The 20,010-nt window shown below is 63.7% G+C and overlaps 1 protein-coding gene across 1 annotated transcript in view; it reads left to right on the top strand.

Moving 5' to 3' along the window:
- Positions 1–20,010, top strand: part of MYO18A (myosin XVIIIA) — a 107,674-nt gene that overhangs the window by 44,994 nt on the left and 42,670 nt on the right. Inside the window, exons 2-14 of the mRNA XM_065418129.1 lie at positions 1,770–1,805; positions 5,140–5,227; positions 5,783–5,892; positions 6,049–6,225; positions 6,844–7,054; positions 7,528–7,670; positions 9,571–9,671; positions 10,159–10,222; positions 10,831–10,975; positions 14,663–14,836; positions 16,003–16,093; positions 16,690–16,882; positions 18,213–18,299. Coding sequence (XP_065274201.1) covers positions 1,770–1,805; positions 5,140–5,227; positions 5,783–5,892; positions 6,049–6,225; positions 6,844–7,054; positions 7,528–7,670; positions 9,571–9,671; positions 10,159–10,222; positions 10,831–10,975; positions 14,663–14,836; positions 16,003–16,093; positions 16,690–16,882; positions 18,213–18,299 — 1,620 coding nt within the window. The remainder of the gene's footprint in view (positions 1–1,769; positions 1,806–5,139; positions 5,228–5,782; positions 5,893–6,048; positions 6,226–6,843; positions 7,055–7,527; positions 7,671–9,570; positions 9,672–10,158; positions 10,223–10,830; positions 10,976–14,662; positions 14,837–16,002; positions 16,094–16,689; positions 16,883–18,212; positions 18,300–20,010) is intronic.

Genomic DNA, 20,010 nt, shown 5'->3' with positions numbered 1-20,010 from the left:
TGGGAGCCACCAGGAGCTTCTAAGCCCTGAGGCTGCGGGTGCTGCTGCTGTCCCTCGTCTGGCGAGAAGCCTCCGCTGTCGTGTGCTGGAGCTCCCTGGTTTGATCAAATCCCCCCTTGTCCCCCACATCTGGCTGCAGAGGTCACAGGATTCTCTTCCACAAAAACCATTTTCCTTGCTGTGTGAAATACGTATCAGCACCGGCTACCTACACTAACAAGTCCAGGGCGCACAGCCCAGGGGCTAAGGGCTGCTTGGCCAGCGGGCAGGGTAGGAGCGGCGCTCTGCTCTCTGAGGACGCCCCTCTTCTATCCCTTGCCAGTATTACTGCCCATAGGAGGGTGTGTGCGGCTCAGGGGCCTGCCGTTCCCTTTCATCCTGGCACTGCCCACGCAGGAGAGGTCCCCGTTTGCTTCCTGCGCTTCCTCTCCTCAGCTGCCTGCCACGGACCAACTGCTGCACCTGGGGGGTGGGGCAAGTGACCCAGAGCACAGCAGGGGATGTCCCGACACGGGCCCCGGGTCACTCGTCCCTTGTCTGGACCCTCTCCTCTGACTCCCGGGGGTGGGAGTTAGCGGAGCGTCGGGGAGAGGCCGTGGCCAGGCGGACTTGCGCCACGTGTGGAAGGGTAACACTGGGGTGAGGCTGCTGGCGCTCTGCAGCCTGGAGAAGGAAGCGTGTCACCCCTCCTGTGCCAAGGGGCAGCCCACGCCTGCTGCCCCCAATGGCCTACTGGGCCCTCTACTGGTGGGTGAGCGAATGGCTCCTGGCGCCTCGAGCCCGGCTGCACTCGCTGAGGAGGGTGACAGCAGCCACAGTTACTCACTTGGGTTTACACCAGGGTGGCATTTGGGCTGCTGGCAAGTGAGCAGTGCAGCCTGCGGGTGCAGCCCGGAGTCGGCCAGGTCTGCAGCCTGTAGAGGGTTGGTACTGACCCTGGTGAGCAGCCGTCTGTGGAAAGGCCAGTGCTGCCAGCTTTCTGTGAGCTCCCTGGGGCGGGCCATGGTCAGCACCAGGAGTGGTGCCATTAGGAGCAGGGCCATTGATTACCAGTGGGTGACCTGCTTCCTCCACCCTCCTCCTCCTCCAGGAGAGAGCTTTGGGCCACCCAGCAGTGAGGCTGGTGGCTGGCTGGAGTCAGAGGTGGGCTAGCTTTGTTGGGTCCACTCTGCAGCACTGGCTCTTGGAAACCCAACCTGGCCTGCAGTAGGGGAAGGCTCAGCAGATTGTACCTTGCGGGATGGGGTTTGAAAGGGCCGGGGCAGGGTTGCTCTGTGATGCAGGCTGCAGTCCCTGGGGTCAGACCCATTCACTGTGGACCCAGCCCAGCATCACATCCTTGTTGGCTCACTCATGGCTGTACCAGGCGATTAGCAGTTCCACCGAGGGGTTTCGTCATCAGGGAGCAGAGCCAGCTGCTGCGACTCCTGCACTGGCTTGGAGGCCAGGCTCCGTTGAGACATAGCTGTGCAGTTCCTTCGCGTACGCCGGAGCCCGTGCGAGGTGCCGGCAGAAGTTGGCTGGCTCTGGGAGCTGGCCTTGCTGGTAGAGTGATGCCCCACTGGCCTGAGAAGGGTGGTGGTGTCCCCTGAGCTGTGGGGAAGTGGTTGGTTGGAGCAGCGCGTGGTTGGATGTTAACGTGGGGTTTTGGCCCGGGCAGTCGCACGCCTGCTCTGTTTGGGGTCGCTGGCCGGAGTGTTTCCTTCGATTCTCTGCTTATCTCAGCTTCTTTCTTCTCCTTTTTCCCCTTCTTGCCTTGCTGCCATTAGCTGGAGCCTGTGGCCTCCCCGTCAGCACAGAGTCAGGTACTGTACCCCTGCCCACAGGAGCTCTCTGCTTCCACCGGTGACCTCCCACCGTCGTCTGTCTGCCTCTGGGCTGGTGTCTGTGCACGCGCCTCATGCTGGAGTGTAAGGCTTTCTTCACCTCTCTCCTCTCCGGCCTGCCCTGTCCGGTTCTCTGCCCTGCTCAGTCCTGCCATTCTGCTAGCTAGACCTGCTCCGGAGCCATTCTGTAGTAGTCCCAAGTCCGCCCGCCTGCGGGCGGGGGCTCGTGTGTTACTAATGAGCCGTATTTCCTCTGGCCTTGAGACTTTCCTCCTACTAGCCAGGCAAGCGTGTGTGGGGCGGGGAACAGGCTGCCCGGCTGCCGGCAGCGGGAGGCCGCGTACGGCGGGGCGGGGAACAGGCCGCCCGGCTCCCGGCAGCGGGAGGCTGCATTGGCCAGTGCCGCTGACTGTTGGCCTCCCCAAGCTTCTAGAGCTAGTGTGGGTCTCCCTCAGGCCAATGGCTGCCTTCGTGCACCGGGGCTTCCTGGCTGCAGCGTGACTTGTTCACCTCTGTGCAGGAGTTGCCTTGGGGTGGGAGTTATTCCCACCCGGAAAGCAGGAGGTGTGAGCTCTGCACCGGGATGGTGCCCGTGAGCTTGCTTAGTCCTGGCGCTGGGCTGGCAGCAGAGGACAGACATGCAGATCAGTCTGGGCAGGGGGAGGCTGTTGGACAGTCTCAGGCAAGAGGAGCAGGAGCAGCTGTTAACTGTCTCCGCAGAAGGCTGCATTCCCAGGTCCTCACCTGCTAACAGTGAGTGGGACGAAGGACGCCGCACCCTTGCCGGCTGTCCGTCCCCAGGAGTCAGTGGCAGAGCTGACAAGAGAACCCAGGAGTCCTGACTCCCAGCTGTAGGCCCTGTGTACTGAGTAGGCTGCCTCTCGACTGTACGGGTGCCACCACTTGGCCTGCTCCTTGTACCGACAAACGCCCAAAGGTGAAGGGCCTGGCTGAGCAGCAGAGTGGTATAGGCAGTAAACTCCCCCAGACCTCCAGCGGGGACTTGGGTCCCCAAGGCTGCAAACACCTGAGTGTGGACGAGGTTCCCGAGCCGGGGCTGGTCTGATGAGCCCAGTGGGCGGCTGTAGACAGGGCGAGGGAGGCAGGTTCCATTCCCCGGCCCGGCAGGTAAATGGGTAATCGGGAGCCTCTTGCCTCAGGTGCAGTCTCTGTCTCCACCTGCTGGTCAGCAGTGAAACCTGCATCCCCTCCTGGGCTCTGGGGGGACGTGCGAGTGCGACCGATCGCCCAGCCCCAGTGGGCTCTGGTCTGTTATTGGCTGTGCAGTCACCCAGGGAGGGCGGGATCCGCAGCGCTCTGGGCGCTGGGCTGGGCGTGTCTTGGAGCGTTGTCCTCTTGCCCGTTCAGCCGCCAAGCTGGACTCTCCGTGACGTTTGCTCCCAGACACGCACGCAGCTGCGTTTGGGGAGCAGAATCTGCAATGCTGGGGGGTCCCGTTCACCCTTCTGAGCAGGGGGCGAGGGTTCCCCCACGTGCTGGAGAACATGCCCGTTTTAGCACTTCCTCCCCGACGTCCGGGCAGCCTGCCTGTTAGCCTAGGCGGGACCCTCCTTCCCACTGGCTCCTCCTTTTCCCAGCTGCTTGTGGATTGGATAGCTGGGGGGCACGGCAAGGCAGGGAGGGGGGCTTGCCCCCAGGCCTCCCGTGTGGTGGGGCAGAGCATTGAGGTCAAGGCCCAGGCCTGGGAGACGCACTCCAGGTCTGCCACTTACTCCTTGGGTGACCGTGGGCAGGTCAGTGGCCTCTCTTCAGAGGCCCAGCTCTGCAAAGCACTTGGGGGGCGCGCTGGGAAACGCAGGGCACTGTTGTTCATTGTGACCCTTGGAGCAGCCCAGGAGCAGGGGAGCTGTGGGTGGGGGCTGCAGGACACTGCCACCCTGAGTGCAGCATGGGCACCGGACACTCTCCTGCAGCGTGGCAGGGGGTGCTCGGGGCAGTGCTGACTGTGCCGGAGGGTCGGGAGAGACGCTGTGCCACTGGCCCCTCGTTGCATGGTCGGCAGGTTTTGTCCCATTCACCTCCATTCGCTTCTCATAGTGGCTTCCCTGCTCTCTGCGCCTTCCCCTGGGGGGAGAGGACATTAACCCTTTACACCTTGCTTCCCCGTCGGCCTCAATAGGGACAGGCGGACGATGCCCCAGCAGCCAAGTTGGGCCCAGCCTCTGCTGCATCCCTGCCTCAGGTTTGGCTGCTTGACCACACTAACGTTTTTGGGAGTGTCTGTGAATTTGCTTGGTGCTGGGGAGTGGGGGGGGGACTGCCTTGTTTGTGTGCTGGTGTGTTGCTCCCCCTCTTTCTGTTTGCATGAGGCCTTTGCCCTACATGTTTGCATGAGGTCGTTGGTGGGACAAGGTCTTAGCCAGGACAGCTGGAAAAGCCCCCTGGGCCCGTCCAATCTACTCTCCACAGGCCAGCCTGGGGTTGCTCCCTGAAGGAACATGGCCCTGTCCAGTGACTCCAAGGTTCAGGGCCTGCCCTCGGGACGACTCCTCCACCCAGCAGAGCCCGCTGTTGGGCAGCTTTGCCAAATAGCCTGACCCCTGGTTCTCCCCTGTGGCCCACCCTCAGCAGTTCTCCTGTCCCGCGAGCCCCAGAGAGCTGGGCCTGGTTTGCAGAGCTGTCTATGTGGGGCCCTGTTTGCACGGCTGTGGGGGTGTTGCTTTGTGAGACTCCAGGTGTCTCCGTTTGCAGAGTTGCCATGTGGTGCGCTCCATGCCCTGTGCGGGGGGGCAGGGGCTGCATACATTGTTCACTTGGCTTGGAGGTTTAGGGCTGTCCCTTCTCTGCACTCTCCCTGTGTGCACGTGGCCTGTGTTCATTCTGCTCTGCAGGATGCACTGTGTTCCCCGCTGCCCTGCCCTGCTCTTCCTTTCTGGGGTGCGAGGGGGTCGCACACTCAGCTTGCTTGTGTTGGTCCAAGACCCGATGTGAGGCTGGCTGGAGCTGGGTGGCTGCTCTGAGAGCTTGTGTTGCGCAGACCACGCTGGCTGTTAGTGGCGCAGGAGTGCTGCCATGCTCCCTTCGATGGCTAGAGCCAGGCTCTGTCACGTGGAACAGCAGGGTCCAGCTTTCCCACCCCTGGGTCACTGCCGAGCTCTCTGGGTCTGAGTTCTTCCCTGGGTGGGAGCCCCGGCACAGGGCTGGGTTCTGTCCTGGTGATCAGGGGGCGCCTGGGTGGGGAGAGGGGAGGGCAGCAGGGTGAGAGGCGGTGCTGGAGTCTCTGATGGCCTGGGCCGGTCCAGTCCCCCCAGCCTGAGCCGTGACCTCTTCCCCTTTCTCCTCGCTCTGGCAGGCGAAGACGGAGGAGCAGATCGCTGCCGAGGAGGCCTGGTATGAGACGGACAAGGTGTGGCTGGTCCACAAGGATGGCTTCTCCTTGGGTGAGTGTTGTCCTTCACCTTCCATGGGGAGCCCTGGCCCTGGCTTCCTTGGGGCAGTGCCGTGCAGTGGGGCTAGACCACGGCTCTGCTCACAGCCCCCCTTGCTGCTCTCCAGAGTATTGCTCGCCTGCTAACGGCGCAGGGCAGAGCTCTAGCCTGGCTCTGACCTGCCAGGTGACAGGCAGAAGAGCAGAGCTCCAGAAGACATCAGTAGTGTGCCCTTGCAGTGTGAGAGCGGGGTGCCTTCTCCTGAGCCTCTACGCCCATGCCAGGGCTCAGGGAGGCAAGTGGTAACCAGCCAGGTCCCTGGCCACCTACGTGTCCTGTGCTGCCCAGCGGGTTCCAGCCGGCGTGGGGAGACGCGGCCAGGGGAGTGCCCCGTCCTGCTGTCTGGAAGAAGTGGGGCCTGGTGTGCAGGAGCAGCCTGGCCTCAGTACCAGAGCTCCACCACTAGGTGTCAGCGTGTCCCCGGGCACGGGAAGAGATGGAGGGGGGGACACGAGGGGCTATGGTGCCGGGAGAGCCTGCCCATGCCATGGCGTGTTCCCTTGGCAGCGAGCCAGCTGCGAGCGGATGAAGCGAACCTCCTGCCCGAAGGGAAGGTGAAGGTGAAACTGGACCACGATGGGGCCGTGCTGGAAGTGGACGAGGATGACGTGGAGAAGGTGGGAGCCCTGGGCCCTGACTGGCTGGGTGGGCAGGGCAGGAGCAGGGGCCGCGGGGTGGGCGAGAATTGGATCTGTGCCTGCGGTGGCAGGGGCTGTGTGGGGTAGGGGCTGGGATTCCCTGCCTGATGCTGCCTGTCCCCTCTGTGTCCCCAGGCGAACCCGCCGTCCTGTGACCGGGTGGAGGACCTGGCCAACCTCGTCTATCTCAATGAATCCAGCGTGCTGCACACGGTGCGCCAGCGCTACGGGGGTAACCTGATCCACACCTACGCGGGGCCCACCGTGCTGGTCGTCAACCCGCTCAGCTCCCCCTCCATGTACTCCGAGAAGGTAATGCTGCAGCTCAGGGCCTGGCTGCATTAACCCTTGTCACAGCTTCTGCACTCAATCCACGGGGGTCCCACTCCACCGGCAGCAGGCTAGAAGAGTGCCCGGGGGACAGAGCGCAGGGCTGGGAGCCAGGAAGTGCTGTGGTCCCAGCTCTGCGACAGTGCCCTGGGCAACGCCAGCCTTCCCCGCTTGCTGGTCTGTAACGGCGATGGTAGTGCTGCCCTGCTTCGCGGGCACGGCGGACAGCCCCTGGGCTCTCACTGGGGGTCTGTGCTCCTGGTACGGGGGCGAGGGCAGACTCTCCTGCGGGTGTGGGGGGCAGGGACAGCCCCAAGTGCAGTTATTGGCTGTGTCCTCTCCTGGCTGCATTGCCCGTGTTGAGGAGAGGTCCTGCTGGACTTGTGGCTGGACGGTGCCAGCAGGTGGGCATGCTGTCCCATCCGTCTCTCAGCACGTTGGGTAAGGTCCGCTGCTCCTGCTCCTGCCCGTGGGAGCCCTGGAGCGGGGGAAGGAGCGATTCGCGTGGGGCTGAGGGCCCCGCCCAGGATGGCTGGAGGGGGAGTGGCTTGGCCCGGCCAGCACCGCGCTAGGTCACCCAGCCTCCTGCACTCTCCCCAGGTGATGCACATGTTCAAAGGGTGCCGCAGGGAAGACATGTCTCCACACATCTACGCCGTGGCCCAGGCCGCCTACCGCAACATGCTGATGAGCCGCCAGGATCAGTCAATCGTCCTGCTGGGGAGCAGCGGCAGTGGCAAGACTACCTGCTGCCAGCACCTGATCCAGTACCTGGCCACCGTAGCTGGCAGCACGGGGAAGATCTTCTCAGGTGAGTGCCCAGCCATGCTGGCCGGGCCGTGGCGATAGGAGAGCGCTGACCTGCCGAGATCTGCTCCACTCGACGCTTCTGCAGCCTGGATGGGCCCTTCACTGCTCTCGCCAATACCTGGCCTGGGCGGGTTATTAGCAGCTCTCTGGGACCCGTCAGCACTGCTCCTGGGGCAGCTAGAGGGGACGCTGAGGGCTCCCTTGCAGCACTGCTGGCTCCTGCCAGCCCCATGTTGCTTGGGGGATTGCTTTCTGGGTCCCTGGCCACGGGCGTGAGCAGGGGAGCACAGCTCGGACCAAGGGGACCTGCTCCCTCTAGGGTGGCGCTGGGGTCCCTGAGTGGCGAGGTTGCCCTGCTGCTGCCCATTCTGGCCCTGCACTGTGGGCACACACAGGCGCTTGCTCTGTAACTAACACAGCCCTCTGGGCCACGGGGCTGGCCATGCACACGCTGGCTTGCTTGTGTCCCCACAGTGGAGAAGTGGCAGGCGCTCTACACCATCCTAGAGGCTTTTGGCAACAGCAGCACCAGTATGAATGGCAACGCCACTCGCTTCTCCCAGATCATCTCGCTGGACTTCGATCAGGCTGGCCAGGTGGCCTCAGCCTCCATACAGGTGAGAGGGGGCTGGGGGGAAGAACACGCATGGGGTGTGCTGAGCGTACAGCTGGGGGGGCCTGGATGGCGCTGGGCAGTGACCACAGAACAGGGACCTGGTACCTAGCTCAGAGCTTGGGGCTGTCCCTGGCACATGACTCCTAACAGGACCTGTGGTCTGTCCCACCAGCCCCATTGTGGCTGGCCCAAATGGGGAGCTGCCTTTGGGAGTCTCAGCAGGAAGCCAGGGACCCACTGGGGCCTGGAGATTGAACTCCCCTCCTTCCAGATCGGAGCTAAAGCTGCCCCCTGCTGGTCTCCGTGTGGGGCTAGACTGGCGCTGGCAGGCTGCCTGCCTGGGCTCTCTCTTGAAAGCGGAGCTGCGTGTTCACAGCCACGCTCAGCAGCTGCACTGCTGGTAAATCCACTCCGTGATGATTGGCCTCCTTTGCTGGTGCTCATCTTCCTTCACATCTGGAGCACAGCACAGCTAGGTGGCGAGGCGAGGCCCGTCGCAAACGGCCTTGATTTCCTTTCCTCGCGGAATTAGTCTCCCGTAACAAGGCGTCTCTCTCCCTTCCGCCACTCATAAAAGCTGGCACCAGCATGGTAAGGAGAGCGCAGCTGTTAACGTACAGCCAAGTCCCTCTGTACGCCCGTGTAACGAGAGCTGCTAATCAGCTGTGGGGAGATAGGTTCAGGGAGGCTGAGGAGGCTTCAGAGTCTGTCGCTTTACCAGTGTTTGTATTGACATAATCAGCTGCCGCCCAATGAGAGCGACCCCTAGCCTGGGGTTAGACGGGGCAGGGGCGTGGCAGCGTCACCAGGGCATGGGGCAGAGGCAGTCGCTGGCTGTGACGAAGTGGGACTGTTCTTAATGTTTCCTCTGAATACTGTGTGGGTTCCTCAGTTTCCCCTATGCATGTCTTAAGTCTCCAGTGTGCATAAATGGCCGACACTTTGTATCCTGGCAACAAATGGCCAGGCCCTTCCCCTCTGCAAGGGAATAGCTAAAGGTGAACAAAGAGATCAGGTGACCTCCTGGCCCGGGAAAGGGACAAAGCCCAGAGGAGGAGGGGCTGGAGGGTGAGTCAGTTTGGAGCTGTCTGGGGACTAGGAGTGAGGGCAGACAGGGTGTCTGGCTCGCGGGACCCCAGAATGGACCCGGCTGAGGGATCCCATTCACTGTACCTACAAGCTCTGTTTTAGACCGTGTTCCTGTCATCTAATAAACCACTGTTTTACTGGCTGGCTGAGAGTCCCGTCTCACTGCAAAGTGGGGGTGCAGGACCCTCTGGCTTCCCCAGGACCCCGCCTGGGCGGACTCGCTGTGGGAAGCGCACGGAGGGGCATATGCTGAATGCGCCAAGGTCAGACCCGGGAGGTGAAGCCGTGTGAGCTTCTTGCCCTGAAGACAGTCTGCTCCGAGGGAGAGGAGGCTCCCCAAAGTCCTGACTGGCTTTGTGGGGAGCAGTTCCAGAGCATGGCCCGGGGACTCCGTGACACTGGCGGGCAGCCCCCAGGGAAAGCTCGGCACCCAGCGAGTGACTGGGATTTGACCTCCCACTGAGGCAGCTGGAAGGCCCCTGCTAGAGACAGGCTGGGTGTAATTGATTGCGTCTGTTGGGCTAACACTGAAGGGCCTTGGGCCCCGTTGTGCCAGGCACGGGCAGACACAGGCAGCCCAGAGATGGTCCCTGCCCCAGAGTGCTGCCCGCCCACGAGTCAGAAAATGCAGGGCTGGGGGTAAGGGGGGAGGGGAAGGGAAGGGGCCAGCAGCGCCAGGTGCTTTGGGCTGCCGTTGCAGTAGGCCCAGCCCCGGTGAACAGAGCCGGGCCTGTGCACTGGCGCTGCCTGGCTGGTGGGCAGCTGGCAGTATGCCACAGCCCCGCCCCAAATGTCTCCATTCTGGTCCCCAGACGATGCTGCTGGAGAAGCTGAGGGTCACCAAGCGGCCGGCCAACGAGGCCACCTTCAATGTCTTCTACTACCTGCTGGCTGGCACGGACAACGCCCTCAGGTGAGCCCTGCGCCACCTGCCCCCATCACTGCCTCTCGCCCTCCCCTGGCAATGGGGTCCGTTGCTGTGGTGACGGTCTGAACGCTGGCGGGTCTCTAAGCTCTGCTCCAGCCATTCCCCTGCCAAGACTCGCTTCGCCCACCACTGAGAGCCAGCCTCGGCCCGCTGGGTTCGGGGCTGCAAGCCCATGGGCGTCTCTGGGAGGTCATGGAGATGGCAGGGGCCAGAGAGGGGCCGGCAGTGCAGCTGGCATGGTGTGGGCTGGCTGCCCCATCAGGCACGCGGCGACATGAGTCTGCGTAGCCTGCAGGGGTCCGAGAGAGAGAGCAGGGTCCCGGAAGCTGCCTCCGTGCCCTGCGGCAGGGAATCTTATTCCAGAGAACAGGGCTTGGTGTGTTGAGCTGAATCAGACCTCGGGGGAACCTGGCCCTGGCGTGGGGCCTGTCAGCGCAGGCCGGCCCTGTAACGCTGTGTTTTCTCCCCGCAGAACCGAGCTTCACTTCAGCCACTTTGCAGAGACCAACGTGTTTGGGATTGTGCCACTGTCCAAGGTGACTCAGGGCAGAGCCGGGCGGGGCTGGTGTTACGAGGGCGCGGTCCTGCATGGGCAGGGCCCACCTCCCCAGGCCTGATCCAGCATGGGCTGGGCCCTGGGGGCCTGGCTGAGGAGGGGGGCCCTCGGATGAAAGTCCAAGGCCGACACAGTCACCATGGGGCTGCTGGAACAGCTGCAGAGACCGGGGGGCCTTGGCGGTCCATTGGGGGCTGCTGCTGCCTGCCAGCTCCCGGGGAGCCTCCGCCTTTCCCAGAGAGACGGACTCTCCGTCGCCTGGGCGCCATCTGTTTACTCTTCTGCTCTCTACCTGAGCCCCAGGATTAGCCTTTGATGTAGATTTTTAATTAAAAGCTTAACTAAAGCCTTCCCTGCACGTGCCGGACGCCCCGCTCTGTCCTTCACGGGGGCAGCGTAACCTCTGCGAGGACGCCTGCTTTGCCCTAGCCCAGGTACTCTCCCCGGGATCCATGCAGACCTGGCCTTGGGGCGAGGGGAGCAGGGCGGGGGCTGGAGCTCTGGCCCAGAGCGGGTGGCTGTTAGCCAGCGGTGAGAAAAGCCACCCCTTTGACTGAGGCAGCGGCACCGTGTTCCCTTGTTCTCCAGCCGGAAGAAAAGCAGAAGGCAGCCCAGCAGTTCAGCAAGCTCCAGGCTGCCATGAAAGTGCTGGGCATCTCCAGCGATGAGCAGAAGGCGTTCTGGCTTGTCCTGGGGGCCATTTATCATCTGGGGGCCGCAGGAGCCACCAAAGGTAACAAACTGTTCAGAACTTCACTGGGTGCTTTAATAAGCCGTGGTTTGCCAGTCTGAACTGCCTTTCCATGCACGGTTGTTTCCCGAGAGGTGACTGAAAGGCCTATCCCCACAGGGCAGGGCAGTGCCCAGGGGAGGTTCTCTCCGAACTACTCCTGGGGGTTAGTGAACCCTGTGTAGAACTTCCTTCTTTCCCCCTCGGCAGCCCTGTGTGCTCTGCGCCCTGGTGACTCCTGGCTGCACCCGGTGGGGCATGCTTTGGGGCCAGGATCATCCCCAGTGCTCGATCCACCCAGCTTTCATCCACTGTCATTCACAAGGGAAATCACCAGCTCACCATTGACCTCAGGGCCTTGTGCAAGGCTGTCCACACACTGGGGGCGGAGGGGACGCTGCACGGCCCTGGCTCCAGCCCTAGTGTTCCCCAGCTTCCTCCCTCCCCCACAAAACGGGAGGGAGCATGGGCATGCTGCTGGTGGCGCTGGGTTGCTGCAGGAGAGACCCGTGGGGTGGGGCTGAGGCTAAGCAGAGCAGGTCTGAGGCCTGTCCTGAGTTGAGGCAGCAGTATTGGGAAGATATTTGGGTTTCCAGCCCTTGGCTCGGGGAAAGCCTTAGTGGCCACACTGTGCAGGGACGGAAGCCACATCCCCTCCCTGGAGAAGGTCTTGGCTGCTTCCCTGGGCTGGCGGCTGACGTGTGCATGAGGACGGCCTGCCTTGTCCTCCCGTTTCTGGACTAATAATTGGCCTCCTCTCGCAGGGCCCTTTGCAGGAGGAGTTGGCAATTGCCTCTGGTCTCTCCTGGGGCTGTGGGGTCTGCTCCGTGCCCTGTGCTGGTGGCATGGGGGTAGGGGCTGCACACTGAGCTAGGGGGGAAACACCGATCCCAATCCCACTGCGTTGTGCTCTGAAGAGCTCCTCCAGGCTGCCGGAGCAGCGTGTGTGTGGTCCTAGGCCCAGTGTATTGTGTCTGCCCCGGCAGGGCATGCGGCAGGTTCTCGGAGCCAGGTCTGTGTCTCGGCACTGGCTGGAAGGCCCAGTTCTAGAGCTGGGAGAGTGCCTAGAGAGGCTACGGCCAAGGCAGAGCCCCAGGTGGACTTGGGGCAAGTGCAGGGCCCTGAGCGCTCCGTGTGACGAGACACAGAGCTGCTGGGTTTGCCCTGGCGTGATTTGGGAGCTCACAGCGCTCTCTCTGAGCTGGGGTTCCCCCGGGCCTTCAGCCATGTCAGATAGCGGGGGGGGGGGCAGCTCATCTCTCCGAGGCGGCGTTCTGGGGAAGTCTGTCTGCCCGCGCTCTCGCCCCGCCCCCCCAGCAGTGTCAGAGGGCGGTGGGTCACGCTGGCGTCTGCTCCCCGCTGGCGCCCTGGGTTTTCCCTTTTGAGACGGGTCCCAGAGGTTCCTGCTGTGACTAGCCGGGCTTGGATTTTACAGCCCAGAGAGCGCCGCCGGGGAAGGCCCCTCACACCATTGCACCACAGGGGCTGTTTTGCGGGGGGCAGGGGAAGGTGATTTCATAACCTCCCCAAGCTGGAGGGGACCTGGGGCAAGACCAGCCCCCCGGCATTGGTGTTAATTAAGAGGTGGTTTCTGTAGCTAGGGGGCTGGAGTGGAGTCAGGGTCTGCGGGGGAGCAGCCTCAGTCGCTGTGTGCTGCAGATCCTGCTCTGCCAGGTACCATACTCGGGGCGTGAAGGTGATTTTTATCCATGCGGTGTCTCACAAAGCAGACCAAGGCCCTGCTGGAGAGGGGGAGAAGGGCCCCGTAGCATGACTGCCCCTGCCCCTCTGCCAGCTGGCCCCTTGGCTGGCAGCCGGGGCAGCCCATGAGGTTGGATCACAGCCCCTCAGTACACAGGCCAGCCCTCAATCCAGGCCCAACCTTGCCCCGCTCTGTGCGGCTGCCCTGGAGCCGGGGTTAGATGTTCTGCCCTCCGCGTTCCAGCAGCTCCATGGGCAGTTGCTTGAGGGAGGGGTTGTCTTTGATCCATGTTGAGCGGGGCCAGGTGGAAAGGTCCCAGGATGGCCCCAGAGAAGCTCAGGGCTTTCTGGGCCGTGGGGCCCGCAGGGCACGTCTGTCTGTGGCCCACTGGCTGCCCTGTTGATGAGAGGCTCCCAGCGCGGTGGCCTTCGCTGACTCCGGCCTGACGGGTCTGTATGGGGCCCCAGTGCCACCTCACATGGGGCTGGCGAGAGCAGCCAGCGGATTGGCATGGGGGGCAGAGGGGTGAGTGGAAAGATGGGGGCCGGGCCCTGGGTTGGGGGCTGGTGTGTGCCTCCTGTGGCTGCCTGGCTTCAAGGAGGGGCCCCGGCAGGGGGTGGCATGTCCGTGTCTGTCTGTGTGTGTCTGTGCCAGTGTGCGTTGGCTTGCCACACTTGCCCCCAGGGGTGGCCCGTCCACCCAGTGCAGGTGTTCGCTGGCAGCAGCTGTCACCGGCGCATTCTAACCCCCTGTTTTTGTTTGCATGGTGCATGCCGTCCCTTGGCAATGCAGACACCGACGAAGGTAAAGCCTCCTTTCTCTCTGCTTCCCCACCGCTGTGTTCCACGTGTTACCCATTAACTCACTCTCCCTGTGTGTCCCCGGCTCCTTGCCTGGTGCCAGGCGTCCCCGCGTTTCCCCTCCCCCAGGGCAGCCGGGGGCGTTTGGGTTCGGCCATCCCCGCGTTTCCCCTCCCACCAGGGCAGCCGGGGGCGTTCGGGTTCGGGCGTCCCCGCGTTTCCCCTCCCCCGGGGCGGCTGGGGGCGTTCGGGTTCGGGCATCCCCGCGTTTCCCTTCCCCCGGGGCGGCCGGGGGCGTTCGGGTTCGGGCGTCCCCGCGTTTCCCCTCCCCCGGGGCGGCTGGGGGCGTTCGGGTTTGGGCGTCCCCGCGTTTCCCCTCCCCCCGGAGCGGCCGGGGGCATTCGGGTTCGGGCATCCCTGCGTTTCCCCTCCCCCGGGGCGGCCGGGGGCGTTCGGGTTTGGGGCGTCCCCGCGTTTCCCCTCCCCCCGGGGCGGCCGGGGGCGTTCGGGTTCGGGCGTCCCCACGTTTCCTGTCCCCCGGGGCGGCCGGGGGCGGCGGTTGGAGGAAGAGCTGCAGCGAGAGCTCTGCCCGGCGCCTTGCCGGGAGGTCGGCTCCTCCCGCTTCTGCAAGAGGCGTCCTAAGACCCAGCCCAGCCGGGATCCAGGGCAGCTCCCTGACGTGCTGGGGAGGGACGTGCACTGCGTCGCCCCCCCGCCGAGGTGGATCCTCCGTCCCACGCGGGCACTGTCTGGAGCCCTGGCTTCGGGGCACTGCTGGGTGGGAACACGAGAGCGCCTTTCTGTTATCCCAGCACGGCGGCATGTCTCAGCCGTCGGCCTCAGCCATTGAGCGCCAGTCCCCTCTCCTCAAACTACGGACTCCATGTTCCTTACGGCCCAGTCTGCCCTGCTCCGCACCGAGCTCTTCGAGCTGCGCGAGTGAATAGTGGCCAGGCTGGACAGCAGGGTTGGCTGCGCCGAGCCCTGACACTGCCGTGTCCCCTCACGCGCTCCCCAGCCACTCCTAGCTGCTGCTTTGTCTTGCACTGACTCTCTTTCCCCGGCATTGCTGTTCTTTGAGGACACCTGCCACCGGCCCCATGCCTGGGTTGGGATGCCCCGACACTAGACAGCCCCTCGGGGAACCGGCTGCATTCCCAGCACTAAGACTCTCTCCCTCCCCATTAGCTGGGAGGAAGCAATTTGCTCGGCACGAGTGGGCCCAGAAGGCTGCTTACCTGCTGGGCTGCAGCCTGGAGGAGCTGTCTTCATCTATCTTCAAGCACCAGCCCAAAGGGAGCCTGCAGCGATCCACGTCCTTCCGCCAGGGGCCCGAGGAAGCCGGCTTGGGAGATGGCTCAGGTACTGGGTTGCTGCCGAACATGGGGCGCGGATGGTGTCAGCCGATAGCATCGAGCAAGGTGATGGCACTTCCTACAGGTGCCCGGAGCCTGGCTTCTCTCCCCCGACCGTCTGCCTTCCTTTGCAGCTGACGCCCTCCTGGGTCTGTAACTAGCCAAGTGGGAGAGGAGCATAGGCCAGTGGTTAGGACACTGCCCCGGAGTTTGAGAGACCTGGATTCATTCAACTCCCTGCTCCACCACAGACTGCCTGCGCGATCTTGGGCATGTCCCTTTGCCTTCCTGGGTTCTGTTCCCATGGGGGGTAATAGCACTGCCCTATGAACACATAGGACAGCGGGATTCCCCTGGACCCCATCATCTCCTTGTCATGAGTCTCTGAATGGGATTGAGCCTGGGCCCCATCGTCTGAGCACGTCACAGCCCTCAGGGCCAGCCCCGGGAGACGCAGGGCAGGGCTGTTCCCCTGGTACCGGGGGAAGCTGAGGCTCAGGGCGGCTGTGACTGCCCCAGGCTGAGCAGGGATCGGGCCCCATCCCCCGAGTTCCAGGCTAGCGCCCAAAGCACTGAGCTGCCCTTCCTCTCCGTGCCCTGGCATTCTGGGGGTGCCGGCTGTTACCAGGGGTCACTTTGGAAGCATTTTGCTTTCGGGTTGCAAGGAGGGTGATGATGTGGGAGCTGCGGCCCAGGCTACCTGGCTTTGCTCACTAGACATGCTGAAACCTGGGTTTCCCCTTCTCCCCCCGCCCAGCACGGAGCTGCCCGAGCTGTGGACAAGAACACAGGACGGTCTGAGCCCAGAAAACAGCTGAGGGCCCCGAATCCCACCCCCTTTTCTGACGGGCCCCAGTCCTACCCCAGGTTCCTCCTCAAAACAGCCATTGCTTGCCACCCACTTCCCAGCATCTCCCGCTGAGGTCAGCAAGGGGTCCAGACCCTCGCGAGTCACCACCCTCTTTTGACAGGCAAGGGCAGAGGCCTATAGCGGGCGTCAGCCAGGGAGTTGGTGTAGCACTGACGTGCAGCCGTTCCCAGTCCCCCTCAGAGCCCCTGGATCAGCTCCCCGAGCCGCTCCTGCCCTGGCACAGGAAGCGGGGCCCTGAGCCGCACAGCATATGGGTGGGGGGAGTGCAATCGCCTTCACTCTGGAATCATTTCTCCCCCCAGGCTCCAGGCTGACTGCTCTGGAGTGCTTGGAAGGCCTGGCCTCGGGCTTGTATTCAGAGCTCTTCACGCTGCTCATCTCGCTGCTGAACCGGTACGTGCCTGCGCCGAGACCAAGCCAAGCCCCAGGCCCCCGGCTGGCACAGAGTGCAGTGGGGGTGTGTGTGTGTAGGGCAGGAGCCTCACTCCCCCTGCTGGGGTGAGCCGTCCTGGCCCCGTGTGCATTGGCCAAGCCCAGAACACCAAGGTGTCCTGCTGCTGGAGCTCAGCATCCCCCCGGCTGGTGGCAGGAGACGGCAGCCAGGGAGAGCTGTCCGTGCTCCAGCACGTGTAGGCTCTGCTTCGGGGAAGGGACCTGGTCTGGCATGCTCTCCTCGCCTGGCCTCTGCAGCCGTCCCGCTGTGTGCTCCGGGGCCGGGAGCAAGGCCCAGGCAGGGCTCTGATGCATTAAGGACAGCAGAGAGCGCTACCCTAGGGCAGCCGGGTGCCAGGAAAGGGGCCCTCCTGCCCAGGTGTAATCGCTGGGGGAAGTGGTTCACCTCACACGTGTCGCCAGGGCATTCGGGGGCGTTTGTCTTCCTCTGGAGCTGCAGGCGTCGCTCCTGACAAGGCACAGGACCAGGCCGGGGCCCACTGGTCTGATCCCATGCCCTGCGTGGTGTGCCCTAGCCCCTTTCTCCCCCCACGCAGGGCTCTCAAGTCCAGCCAGCATTCCCTGTGCTCCATGATGCTTGTGGACACCCCAGGCTTCCAGAACCCCGAGCTGGCAAACCAGAGCCGCGGGGCCAGCTTTGAGGAGCTGTGCCACAACTACGCCCAGGAGCGGCTGCAGACGCTGTTCCACGAGCGCACCTTCACTCAGGAGCTGGAGCGATACAAGGAGGTATTGCCTGAGGGAGCCCTGTCTCGGCCCGTGGCAGAGACCTGCTCCCCGGCAGGAGCCCAGCGAGGGTCTGGCGAGCCCCCCCGCTGCGGAGAAGCTGCGGGTGCTGCTCTTGCCCAGGGCACGGTGGCTCTGGGCTGTACAGGGCATGAGGAAGGGGCAGCGGAGGCTGTTTCCTTAGCTAGTTGTGTTGCCGTCTCCTCTCTGCTCTAGCATCTACTAGACTACAGCTGATTTCTAACCCTGTAGGTGACTCGGGCAGTCACGCCTAGACAGGACTCAGCTAATCAGTAGCTCTGAATCTGGTGCTTTTTGCAGCAGGGGTTTCCCCGGGAACAGGCCATTTGCCATTGGCCCTGCCCTGGGCACTGGTGGCTTTGCTAGCAGCCCTGTGCATTGCAGTCACCCCTGGCAGCGATGGAGGGCTGGCTCCTGGCAAACTCCCCAGGGTGGGAGGGGAGCTGTGGGCACCAGCCATGTCGGGCCCGCTGCAGGGGGCTAATTGGGCCCAGACCCCTTTGCTCACGGCTGGGCGGGTTCTCAGTGCCCGCGTGGGAAGGGTGCGCGGCCCAGCTAACCCTGAACCCCCAGGCTGGGGAGGGCTCTGGGAGCGAGAGCCTGGTGCGAAGCCAGCCCAGGGTGGTCGTTGCTCCTGGCCCTGGCTCTGGGTCTCAGCCCAGCTCCTTGGGGTGCTGGTGTCCGTGACCCAGGAACCACCCTTTGGTGATGACTCCAGGATTGGCTAGACCGTGGAGGCCGAGTTCCCCCGTCTGTTTGAGATGGCTCCCCCGGGACGCTTTGCCCAGTGCCCCCCATCCTCACTTCATGGGGGACCATGGGCCCTCTCCCAGCCCCTTCCAAACACCCCAGTGGCAGCTGCTCTGCCTTCGCCCTGGAGGAGTGTGACCGAGCCTTGGGAGCTCCCGCTCTTTGCCTCCTGCGTGGCCCAGGGGGCCGACTCCCTTCGCACAGCACGCTGCCTGGTTATTGCTCTGCCTTCCCTGGTGGGGGACACGGCGGTGCCCCCCGGGTGTGATTACAGCCCAGCCCGGTCCCCCCGGCTCACCCCTGAATAGTGCACGCTGGCCAGGGCCGTGACCCCACTCCCCTGCCCCAGGGACTCCCCTTCCTGAGCTGAGCGCCATGGGGAGCAGCCCGGGGCGGTGGGCTGACCGGCGGGAGGGAGGCTGGGGCTCTCCAGGGAAACCCCTGTGGTCTAATGGCCTGTAGCTTCTATTCAGACTAATGTACTGACTGACCCTCTCTGGGTCCCGTAACTGTGATCTTTAGTCACACAGGCACTAACCCTTCGTCTGTCCGTCCTCTCTAGGAAAGCATAGAGCTTGCATTAGATGACATAGAGCCCAGTACCTCTGGCTCTGTAGCCACTGTAGACCAAGCCTCACACCAAGCACTGGTAAGCACACGCCGGCTTTCATGGCAAGAATGTCTCTCCTCCCCTCCCCTCCGTGTCGAAAGCTCCTTTCCAGGCCAGAGCACCTCCTGCTCCCTGAGCCAGCAGCTTTGCAGGGCCCCCTGTCTAAGCAGTGGCCAGGGAGTTGCCCTTTGCTCTGGGCCGGATCTTGACAGGGCTGGGCAGGGGGACCTGGGGGGTTTCTTGTGTGCAGACAGGGTGAGGGGAGGCTGCATGGCTCCAAGCTCCCCTCCAAAGCAGGGTGTTTCCCTGTTCCTAGCTACAGCCAGGGGATCCCAGCCAGTCACCAGCACCCAGAAGCCTGCAGGAGGTTCTGCTGCCTTTGCCTGCATGCAGAGGAGACCCCTCAGTCCCCTGGCAGATGCACTCCTGGGGATACATTGGTGGGGAGATGCCAAGTTAACGCCAGTGTCACACGCGATTGCAGCCGTGCTGGGAGCTGCTCCGTAGCAGCTGGTTACCTGGCGCTAACAGAGAGAGGCTTCTGGCTCTGGGTGGGGAGGCTGCCGTTAGCGGGGGCTTGCTCTGATCTGCTCCGGGTGGCGTTGATCTGCCCACTTTCGGGCAGAGCCAGTTCAGGGGGATGCAGTTAGTCCTGATGTCTGCAGAGCTGTCGGGGAAGTGGCCCTCCCCATGCTGGGGCAGCAGGGCTCAGCGGGGAGGCACAGTCTGTCTCTTCCCCTCCTGGGAGGAACAGCCGTCCCTTCCCAGTCTGACCTCTTCTCTGGGGTGGGCCGTGGCCTCTGCGTCAGCTCGTGGGGCCGGCGGTCCCCTCACTCGTCTCCAGACCGCCCAGCTCTCGGGTGGGAGAACTGTTTCCGTTCCCCCTGTTGGTTCCTTGCTGGCAGTTCTGCGGGGTAGGCGGCTGAGGGTCACCCTGACGGAAGCTCTCTGCTGGGAGTGTCTGGGGGGGAAGAGAGGTGATCCCAGCCCCCCTTGCTTTGCTCTCTGCTGCACTTCCATATGCCATACTCCAGACCTCTCTCAGCCCCATCCCGCCCAGTGCTCTGTGCCCGAGGCTGGGAATGGCCCCGCTTCCCTCGGAGCCCGGCCACCCACCCGACCACATTTGCTGCCGAGCTGGGGGTTGCCATGGGGCAGCAGCATGGGCGGCTTTGCTCGGCGTGCTGGGGCGGGCGATCATGCCGGGCAGATGGCTCAAGGCAAGCGGGGGGAGATTTGGGCGGTGGGGCCACGTCACCAGTAATTACCTCTCCCGTTAACGCCTCGGCCAATGAAGAAGCAGGAGAACAGCAGGCTTGAGAGCTGCTGCTGCCCCTTCCCCTGGCGACGGAGGGGCTGCGTTCGGCGCCGATCCATTGCTGTCATTTATGGAGCTTTCGGAATCAGACCAACGCTGCCAGGGCCCTTCTCCTCCCCGCTAGCAGTGACTACAGCAGGGGGAGGCCCTGCCCTGATCACCCAGGCAGTGCTGGAGGGTGCGGCTGAGTACCTGTTGCCTGGGGGGCTCTGGAAGCTCCCTGGGAAACGGGCGCCATTGCCAGGGGCTGGTGGCTGGGTGCGGGAGGCACATGGGGGCCTGTCCTCCTGACTGCGTAGAGTCACTTCCCCCGACACTGAAAGGCAGCTGTCTCTGGGGCAGGACTGAGCAGCACTTGAACAGCGCAGCGCAACAGCACAGGCTGGAAAGCAAAGGGTCCTGTGGCCCATTGGAGCGTCAGGGAGCTTAGGG

This window comes from Emys orbicularis, chromosome 17 (assembly GCF_028017835.1).
Source record: "Emys orbicularis isolate rEmyOrb1 chromosome 17, rEmyOrb1.hap1, whole genome shotgun sequence".
NCBI lineage: Eukaryota > Metazoa > Chordata > Testudines > Emydidae > Emys > Emys orbicularis.
Note: the sequence above shows the minus strand (reverse complement) of the source record. Positions and strands in the feature narration are given on the sequence as shown.